Genomic DNA, 10566 nt, shown 5'->3' with positions numbered 1-10566 from the left:
AGGGGGAGGAGACAGAGTTGTAGCATTGCAAGATAAACTTATAGAGAATGATGCTAAAATTGTAGTTATAAAAGCTAGATATGAGATAAGTGAGATGATGTTGTACTAAGAATGAGCTATTTGTGCTTATGATCATGACAAGCACACAAATGATAGTGTTTAGTACATGATCAACAAAAGCACACAAATGACATATGGTTTTGGTCTTCCGTTCGAGGGACTGTTCATGGGTGGTTTGCGGGGTCGTTCATCTACGGTTCGAGGGACTCCAACCACGATCTACACCGACTTGTCTTCTTCCACTGCAACTCAGAGTCGGTAACCATCTGATCCAAATCGTTCATCGCCTCTACACAATGTTCCTGGGTGATCAAAGGCGATTTTTGTTCTCTACAATGTTTCCCAATAATGGTATCAGAGTGGTTCTATGAGTAGATACAGGTTTCGATCTAGATCACATGTGGATGTGAGGGTTTGATGTTCTTGCTATGCTTCCCTCAAGTGTTTCTTTGATTCAGTTCATTGACGACATGATGTAGCTTTTGCATAAAGTTCTGACAATCGATCGGCTCTAACTGTCGACGATCTGCTAACAATTCTTTGGGCTTCATCATAGTCAAGAATAGTGAAATGTCACGGACTCGAGAGGGCGATGAAGATGTTCGATCTTCTAGGGGTTCACGTGTATCGATGAAGTTTAGTGGGGGGCTAGAAAATTTTAATTAAGTCTCTTCCCTCGCACACCCTGAAGTTAATCTAGCAACAAGAATTATCGCCTTGATGGTGGACGTAGCTAGCTAGTGCTATCCGGAAACCCTAGAAGCCACACAACTAAAATTTGCCAAACCGATTAGAGGACGTCTAACTTGGTTTTGCAGGTTACATGGGATGTGGTATACCCTTCGTAATGATAATGAGTTTATGTATGAGATGATTATATGTTGTAATGTTAAGTGGCATGCGCGTCACAGTACGACATGATGACTGGAGCCACATGATTGCCACTTTAATGTAGTAGATGTAGAGATAGTCTATAGGTTACAGGTGACGGTGACATGCTTGCACGAAGGACCCCTGTGTGAGGCGGTTGTACCAGGCGCATGGAGGAGGGCACTGGATTTTTTGTGTGTCGTGACAACATTTTCTGAAACTAGTGCCACGAGAACAATTTTTGCAATTACTACCACGACAACGTTTTTGAAACGGCTACCACGACAACAGGTTTTTTCGATGCCACAATAACGTTTCAACTGAAGATTCAAGAAGATTGTGAAGACTTCCCGACACCCAAGGCTATACCATATCATGCTATTATGAATTGCCTGAGATGTTCATTCCTTTGTTGTTTGCACTCTTTGATTGTGCAATAGTCAATTATTAGGATGATCTCTCATAGTAAATATCAAGTTAAAATGTGCTCTTCTCAGTGTTGCAACCATCTATAACACGTAGCTTTTCTGGAGTGCGTCATGTCCACATGAGTACAAATGGATCGTGAGGTGTAAGATGACAGTTATGTTCATTGGTCAATCGGTAACAAAGGCTAATGTGGCAGGGCTATTGTGGTGGTCGGGCCCATCCATAAGCTGGTAATGGAGTGTTGATGTGGCAGGCCTGCAGGGGTGGATAGGCTGCATGTTAAGTTAAATAACATAGTGGGGATGCATCTCTTAGGTATATAGCATGCCAAATTTTAGAGGGTCTTCTACCTTGTCCACCTGCAAAAAATTATCACTTGGAGTAAAAGCAAGGGATCATTAGTAAGGACCTTGCATGAGGTGTTTAGGAGGAGCACATCATGACATTCTCCTGGGCATGCCAACCCGGTGGATGAAGTGGTGGAGATGTCAATTAGGCGAGATGGTTCGTGGTGTCTTGTACCAGATGTGGTTTGGAGTAGTAGGTGATGAGTCGCAGGGGTGCAGCAGCGCCATCTCTAGCCACCGGGGTCGCATGCAGGAGCAGGCTTCTTTCCTTTAAGTGGAGAAGGTTCAGGAGAGGAGCGGGTCACATGAGGGTGCATTTCTCTGGTGGCCAACGCCAGACGAGCTGGGATGGGCCGAAGGGGCAAAGGTGGCGGCGACAACCCTAGCCACCTGCTCACTCGGGGAGGAAAGAACGAGAGAGAGAGAGAGAGCTACCCAATCCACAGGCTCAAGGGCGATTTTCTTTCTCATCTCTTTAGTTGCACAGTGAAATCGACACGGTAAAAAGAGGAGCACGTGGATCATGTGGTTGCTCGCCCCTTCTCTCGCTCTTTTAATGCTCCAAGGAAATGCCGCATTAAAATTTATTAGTTTACCATACTTTGATGTATGGTAAAAACGGTTAGTTATTTGCATGTTAAATATTTCAAAGTTTTTTTGCAAACAATTGGGAAGGTCCCCACCTACCCCATCCACTATTTTTTCACTAATTCAAAGTTTTTTTGCAAGCGAATATATCTATAAGGCAATAAAAGAACAAAGAAACTATCTACCCTAAGCTAAGTTGTCAGTACATTATGACAATAGAGGAACAAGCCGTTGCTCCACCCCGAACTCACGTAGACGACCTCGGTTACAAAACCGTGCTACCTACCCAAGGATGAGCGTAGCCCTTTGAAAATAAGGTTGTTTCGCTGTATCAAGAGGCGCCAAACATGCTAGAATAATTATCACTATGAAGCAATGCCTATTAAAACGTCAACACGTCCACTTGATTTTAAAAGGCTTCTCTAGTTGTACCCCAGGTGCAACTAAAAATGCGTAGAATGTCCAAAGTCCATGTGTGGCAGAGAACACATTAATTCTCATATGATACCTTCCCGTTGGTCCTCTCCCAAAGCTAAATGATAGTTGATGTGGTATGTGCAACTGAAAAATCTAGCATCATATCTACTCGATGAATAATCTATGGAGCTCCAAATAGAATGTCAAAAATCATGTTCTTGGGAGAAAGGACCACTTCATTTTTTTCTTGTATGATTGCCAGTATAGTGGTATAATGTGTAATCATAGAACAATACGCATCCATATAATGATTTGACACTTTCCAAAAATGTTAGCTTCTTATGGTAATGCATAAAGTAATAGGTAATACCAAATATCATTGGTCACCATGCTCAATATACGTCATTGGATGGAAAAATAATGATGGTTCAAAACAATGTGGGTGCATCTAATTCGTCTCTTTCCCTCTCTCAATACGTGAAAGATCACATAGCCAACATGTATATTCCGAAAGTCTGGTGAGGCCATGGACATAGATACAAATAATGGGATTTGGTAACCTATGAGATAACTCAGTTGGAAGCACTGAACGAACTTGAAATCGGAAATTCAGAGCAACTTCTAGAGAGGAGCACAAACTGTTCTGTGACTCCAAACGATCCCAATTCAAAGGGTCCGAATCATTTAGGCAAAAATCTAGCCCCAAAATTCGCATCACCCTTGTGTGCAAAAACTAAGAATATTCATGGACTTGGAGGGGGCAATCATTTTGCCACCTTAGATTGGATTAGCTTGTGCGGAATCAAAGCTTGGAGATGGTGAGGAGTTCACACCTTCCGTAGCTTGGTGAGACGCTGCTACAGTGACCACATAGGAGGGGGCAAATGCCTACCGTAGGGGTTTGTCCCAGGTGCCTGATGTGCCATATGTCAGTGAAAAGGTTTCTAACCTCGGCTGCCAGCCATGTCATGCCTCCATGATTGATCTTATGCCGACACCCTCTTTTCTAACTAAAAGAGAAGAACACAAAAACAAACATGTTTCAATTCAAGATATTGATCTATCAACCTTCACTAGCAAATTAAAGCTTTTCACTTATTTTTTTCCAACTTTGTACGGTTCTATTTTCTTATGAAAGCATGGACTATCCGTATTAACCTAATGCACATTACAAAAATTATTTTGAATATTGATAAGATCAATAGTATCGTTGAATTCATATTTTAAAGAAATCCCCAATGGTATACTTGTTAGAATAGACATCTCATACATTGTTGGTCTTATCGACAATTAAAGTACATCTTAAAATACATAGTGGCAATATCTTTCCGAATGAAGGTTGCAAAATACTTACGTCGTTAACAATGACTCATGTGAGAACATGAGAAGGATCATCAAGCCAATGTGCGATGGTTCTTGCCTTGCTTTGTTCTCTCACCTTTTCATGCTACCACTTTTAACTTTGATTTATACTTGAGAGGCAGTATCATGTCTATCCCGTGGGGCACATTGCTCCAATGGGCTTGCTTGCATGAGGCGTTGCGCGAAACGATCTCTCCATTTGTGACCTATGGCAGGAGGCCATGGATCGACTCCTGGGCCACAAGAGAAATTCTCTAAACACTTCGATGCCTCTTATGATGTGGATTCTCCATTAGTTGGTAGAGTGTGGTGTCGTAGGCCATGTTTCACCCTCCATTTTTATGGAGTTGTTTCGGTGTGGCTGACCGATATCCTAGACTTCATGCTTAGATCTTTATAGGGGGCGTGCGTTCTGTTGTACTTGGCGGGGTGTTTATGTTTCGGTCATGTATTCCTCTTCTTCCTTAATACTCCTGCATGGTTTGATTTCATCTTCTTTGGGAAAGAGAAATTAATACTTCTTTATCTAACCTAGCTATATCAATATAGAAAGAGCGAGTTGCGAAAATCGAACATATCTCACCCGCCAACAGTGTCTATCCAATGATCCACATCGCTTTGGTGTTAGTGTTAAATATGTTTAGCACTAAACACATTTAGCATTCTCTCTCCTAATAAATAGCATGCCTAATATCAACATCAACGTTAACCGGAATGTTAACATGCAATACAATTGCACATACGCATTTTTTTTTGAAAAACATGCACACACAGTTCCTAGTACTTAACATTTTTTTGAGGGGAACACAGTTACTAGTAACTGAAAACATCATTTTGGATTGGTTCAGGCAAGACCGTTTTCACACTTTTCTTTTCTGAGAACAGCCCGGTTTACACTCGAAGGGTTTACAGCCCAAAACCACCACATCGTCGACATTTCAAGCCCACTAAACCCGTGCCGCCGCTCAAGAAGGCCCAGCTCGCCAGCCTCACCTCTCGTGGCCCTCACGCTTGCGTCCCGGCCAACCCTACTTGACCTCCTCGCCCCGCAAAACCCTAACGAGCGGCGAGCCGCCTCTCTCTGAGCATCATTCACCCTCGCCCCCCAATCCCGCCGCGCGCGCCCCCATCGCGGCCGCCCCCGAGCTCCCACCCCGGAACCTTCTAGAACGCGCGGATCGCCAGAGCAGCCAGCCAGCCGGCCGGCGCGCGGCCATCGCCGCCACCGACGCGCGCATGGAGAAGCTCCGCATCCACCACTGCGGCGGCCGCGCGGTCGCCTGGGCCCCCTCCCCCATCGTCGCCCTCGCCACCTCCCCCTGCGCCTCCCAGGTCGCCGCCGCGCGGGAGGACGGCTCCCTCGAGCTCTGGCTCGTCTCCCCCGGCTCGGTCGGGTGGCACAACCAGCTCGTACGCTCCCTCCCCCCCACACCCTCCTCGCCGCGCCGAGGTTTCTGCGAGCGACCCCGGGATTTCGCCGTGACCTGATTTTCGGTTTCTGTGGCCGCAGACTATACAGGGAGGCGCGGAGTCGAGGGTCACATCGCTTGTGTGGGTGCCAAATGGCGCAGGGGGCCGTCTGCTCTCTTCCAGCGTTGATGGGTCGGTGGCTGAATGGGATCTCTTCCACCTGCAGCAAAAGGTGCCGCACTTCGCGTGCTTGTGCTACATTTCACTTCCAATTCGAACGCACTCGTCATTTCACAAACATAGGGGGATAGGTTTCCAACTTGTTGACAGTCTGTAGCAATGACCTGAAGTTCGAGGTTTTGTGCATACCGCCTGTAAGCGTGTGATTGGGTTGTAGAATGCCTGGTCTTCTTACCATCTTGGTTGCAGAAAATGTAATGTGCTAGGAGTGTATATCCGACATAAGTACCATTGGATGGTTATACATCTGTTTTTATTTGAATGTACTTGTATACTTATCGCTTTGCTATCCTATTTAGTCATTGTGAGTTTGTGGATGTAATCATGATGGTTTTATTATTCTCTTTTGCAGACTGTCCTAGATACTGTTGGGGTACCGGTCTGGCAGATGGCCATGGAGCCTACGGATGATCAATTGATTTCTGGAAATAAAAGCTCAGGATGTGCTGTGAATGGCCATGCAAATCATAATGGATCCACCGACTCTGAATTAAGTTATGTTGATGATGGTCAGAGCTCCGATGATGAAGATGATTCTGCCAAGACAAGCTCTTCGTATCGTGTGAATGAATTTCCGCGTTTGGCTCTGGCATGTGACGATGGTTCTGTACGCTTGTATAATGTGCCTGAATCTGGCCCGCTGACCTACTATAGATCTCTTCCAAGAGTGAGCGGTATGTCCTGTATATCTTAAATCTCCCTGTTTTGGCAGTGATTTCAACTAGGGTGATTATTTATTTATGTGCGTGCTTACTTGCAGGACGAGTTTTGAGTGTAACATGGAGTAATAATGCCAAATTCATATTTTCGGGAAGCAGCGATGGGTATGTTAACATACCATTCCAGTGTAAATAGCTTTTTATGATGGATCATATGTGATTCTTCACGTGTATATAATTAGACTGTTGAGCATCTTTCTTTCTCTTATATAATTATTTCTCAGTTATAGGTTATCGCTTTTTTTTATGGGATGCAATCTCTATGGGTTCATTTTTGTGATATAGTCTTGTACTATGCTCTACAGATTAATCAGATGCTGGGATTCAACAATTTTCCATGAAAAGTATCGCATCACTGCTGGATTAGGGGGTGCTGGTAGTGGAAGTGAATTTTGTATATGGTCATTACTATTTCTAAGGTGAGACAACGCATTTTCTTATGTCCAATGTTCTTCTTCCTCTACTTGCTTGTGTTGATTATTGCTGTTGCTATGTAGGTGCGGAACCCTTGTTAGCGGAGATAGTTCTGGGAGCGTTCAATTTTGGGATAACCGCCATGGAACTCTTCTGCAAGCCCACACTTACCATAAAGGCGATGTTAATGCACTAGCAACTGTGCCTAGTCAGAACCGGGTATTTTCTGCAGGATCTGATGGGCAGGTTGGTAGCATTGCTGAAACAGATGTTAGGTGGATTAACTACACTTGCGAAAAATTATCTCTATGTGTGTTTTTGCCTTAAAAAACTTGAGAAGCTGTTTGTTATTGTTGAATGCAATACATGTTGGGACATTTTCTTAAATTACAGTTGTGCAGTAAATACATCATATAAATTGGAAGTAGACTTCTCAATTAAATGTGTTAATTCTGTTTTTTGCAATTCAAGAACCCTTGAGTCAAGCATGCTGTACCTGGTTTTCTTCGCTTTCTAACTGAACAGTTGATCTCTAGGTAATTTTGTACAAGGCATCAAAAAATGAGTTCAGTGCTCATAATGAGAAGGTGGCTGAAGAGCAAATGCACAAGTGGGTCTATGTGGGATATGTTAGGGCCCACTCTCATGATGTAAGGGCATTGACTATGGCCGTACCAATATGCAAAGAAGGTTTGTGTTAGTGCATATTGTAACCTGACCTCCAATTGTGTGTACACTGATTTATCTGTGTTCTTTTATGCTGTCAGATGCTGTACCAGAGGAAAAGGTGGTAAAGGTTCGCCGCAAGGATGAATTCAGTTACCGCAAGTGGGCACATCTGGGTGTACCGATGCTCATTTCTGGTGGGGATGACACCAAGCTGTTTGCTTATTCTGCACGGGAGTTTACTCTATATGCACCTCATAACTTCTGCCCTGCACCTCAACGTCCATTGATAAATTTAGCAAGAGATTGCACAGTTAACGGAGATTCTGTGATGCTTGTCCAGTCTGTCAACTGCTTGGACGTTCTACTTGTATCAGTTAAGAACAAACTGACTCCAAGTACATCATCCGGAGGAGATGCTACGATACGACAAGTTGTTCATCTTAAAAGCAAGGGGTCTAGAAAAATAATAGCAAGTGCTGTCTCTACCAATGGAATGCTATTTGCCTATTCGGATTGTGTAAAGCCCTGCCTTTTCGCACTAAGACACAAGGGCGGAAAAAAGTTCTCGCTAGACAAAATAGAGTTGCCAAAGGGAATACCATGCTCTCAGAGCATGATGTTCACTGATGATTCATCCAGTCTGGTTCTATCTTGCAATGATGGGAAAATTTATGTAAGTTTTCTTTGATCTGACCCCCCTTTTGTACTCATAGGAGAACGATTAGCAGATGATCTCCATTATCTGTGCATTGTAACTGCTTAATTTATGCTGTTGTGGCTGCCATGAGCCTAAAGCTATTCATCTCATAGCTTATTGGAAACAATTCTAGTAGATTACAATATGCAGTTAAAATAGTCCATTTGAAGTTTTGTACATCCAGTATAGTACTATAAGATGTTGAACCTAGTAGTAGCACGTCTAACTAATCTGAATGTACAAATTGATACGGGTCCACTTCTGTCTTTTTGGGCCTTTTTACTCGTACCTTTACTAGTGTTGAATTGAGCATGAATGGTCAAATCACAAGGTTTAGAACAGGGATGTGATTTCTATCCCCAATGATTTGACTTATTTCTTGTACGGTGAAATACATCTTGATGATTGAGCCCATGGTGATGTTTTTTTTGTCTTCTCATTCTTCTGTTATTTTGTTTCTGAACTTCATCTCTACTGCACAAATCAGGTTGTGGATATTGCGTCAAGAAAAATTTCAAATATATTTCGCCCTACAAGAAAGATAGATGGAACAAAAACTTCTTCCAAAGAACCACCTGTCACAAAAATGTTTGTGAGTGCTGATGGGCAGTGGGTGGCTGCAGCTAACTGCTTTGGGGATGTCTACATATTTAACCTTGAGGTCCAGAGGTATGCTTCATATCAGTCGATTGTGTGTGACCCTCTGAATGTGCTTTCATGCCTAGTAAGATACTAATAATTTGCTAATGTACGGAGTACAATGTAATCTTGCCATTCACAAATTCTGTTTTGCAGTCCTTTAGCATGTGACTTGGCAGACCATTAGTTTCATGATTATGCATTGGAAGGCATGCTTTTGTACCATATCTAAACCTTCTATTATCTGCAGGCAACACTGGTTCATACCGAGAATGAATGGTGGCTCGGTTACATCTGGTGGCTTTTGTCCCAAGAACAATGCCCTTGTTATAACTACATCTAAAAATGAGGTTTATGTATTTGATGTGGAAGCAAAAGAACTGGGCGAATGGTCTAAGCGTCATACACATGAATTACCCACAAGATTCCAAGACTTCCCTGGAGAGGTCATTGGCCTCTCATTTCATAAAATGAGCCCATTTTCAGTCATGATATACAGTGCCAGGTAATAACCTTCTAATGCTTAGTGTTTTCCTAGTTAGTGTCGTCTATTGCTGACCTGTTTTTGGCTACACTTATGCTGCTGGTGTTTTAATGTTCTGAGCCCTGTGCGTTAACACATTCTTGGTGCTGATTTAATACATGTTTCATGAAGTGCTGATTTGTTTGCTTGGCATTTGCGAGGAAATCTGATTATATGGGAATTCATAGTCTCTGCTAGCTTTTTTTTGCCTTGTTACTAGAAGGCTGACAATGATTAACATGACGCTGAACACATAAATGTTTCTTTCTTTTCCAGGGCAATGTGCGTTATTGATTTTGGATTGCCAGTTGTTCAGGATGTCCAATTGTCAACATCAGAAAAGACAGACTCACAAAAGGCTGCGAAAACAAAGGTTAAGCGGAAACATCGTGAGGAAGATTTGAAACAAGAGAAAAGGAGTAACTTCACCTTCTTTGCATTTAAAGATCCGGTGCTGTTTGCTGGCCACCTACTGGACAGTTCAATTCTGGTAGTAGAGAAGCAATGGATGGATGTCGTCCAAGGATTCGGCCCACCGGTCCACAGACACATATACGGGACATGATCCATCCATCCATAGTAGCATTTGAACTTGTGGCCCTCGTAACAGGCAGGCAGCCCATTCTTTTTCATCACCGCCGTGAAATGTTTCCAACCCCAAGCAAGGTTGTCTGGCATGACACTCCCAAGATGTAGCAGCACATAATGTCTGCTATTATCATCTGGCGCGATAGCAGTCTGGGTCAATTTCTCTTTGGTGGCTTTTCTTTCTTGAGTAGCCTCGTTGTATTCTTTTTCTTCACTGAAGTATGTTAGTGGACCCTTCACAGCGCCAGTTTTGTCGTACCGTGTCAAAATGCGCAAATTTTGTCATATGTAAACAATGTATCATCTACTGTTATGTCAACATATCTCGTTTGTGCGAGCCTTTGTGCTGTGTGTACGTGAGCAAATGATAGAACATGAAGGATGAAACTCGTATAATACAATCGTCGGCTGACAAATATTTTGTATTTTTAGTTAATCATTCATCAAAAAACATGATAAATCATTGAATCCCAGCCGATTGGACCTAAAAATTATTAGTTGAGTTTTTTTGTTGACGATCAATCCTTCTTTTTTCATTCACAGGTCACATGTTTTTTTATCTCAATATCTAAGTAATACCCTCTTCGTCCGGAA

General features: G+C 42.9%; 1 protein-coding gene across 1 annotated transcript; it reads left to right on the top strand.

Moving 5' to 3' along the window:
* Nucleotides 1–5103: 5103 nt before the first annotated feature.
* Nucleotides 5104–10309, top strand: LOC125550537 (WD repeat-containing protein PCN-like). Its single transcript, XM_048713562.1, has 11 exons — nt 5104–5483; nt 5584–5715; nt 6076–6397; nt 6484–6547; nt 6748–6861; nt 6940–7102; nt 7393–7546; nt 7624–8198; nt 8710–8891; nt 9112–9366; nt 9661–10309. Exons 1-11 carry the CDS (start codon nt 5310–5312, stop codon nt 9947–9949), a joined length of 2424 nt encoding a protein of 807 aa, XP_048569519.1. The 5' UTR covers nt 5104–5309; the 3' UTR covers nt 9950–10309.
* The last annotated feature ends 257 nt before the right edge of the window (nt 10310–10566 follow it).

This window comes from Triticum urartu, chromosome 4 (genome assembly GCF_003073215.2).
Source record: "Triticum urartu cultivar G1812 chromosome 4, Tu2.1, whole genome shotgun sequence".
Lineage (NCBI taxonomy): Eukaryota > Viridiplantae > Streptophyta > Magnoliopsida > Poales > Poaceae > Triticum > Triticum urartu.
Note: the sequence above shows the minus strand (reverse complement) of the source record. Positions and strands in the feature narration are given on the sequence as shown.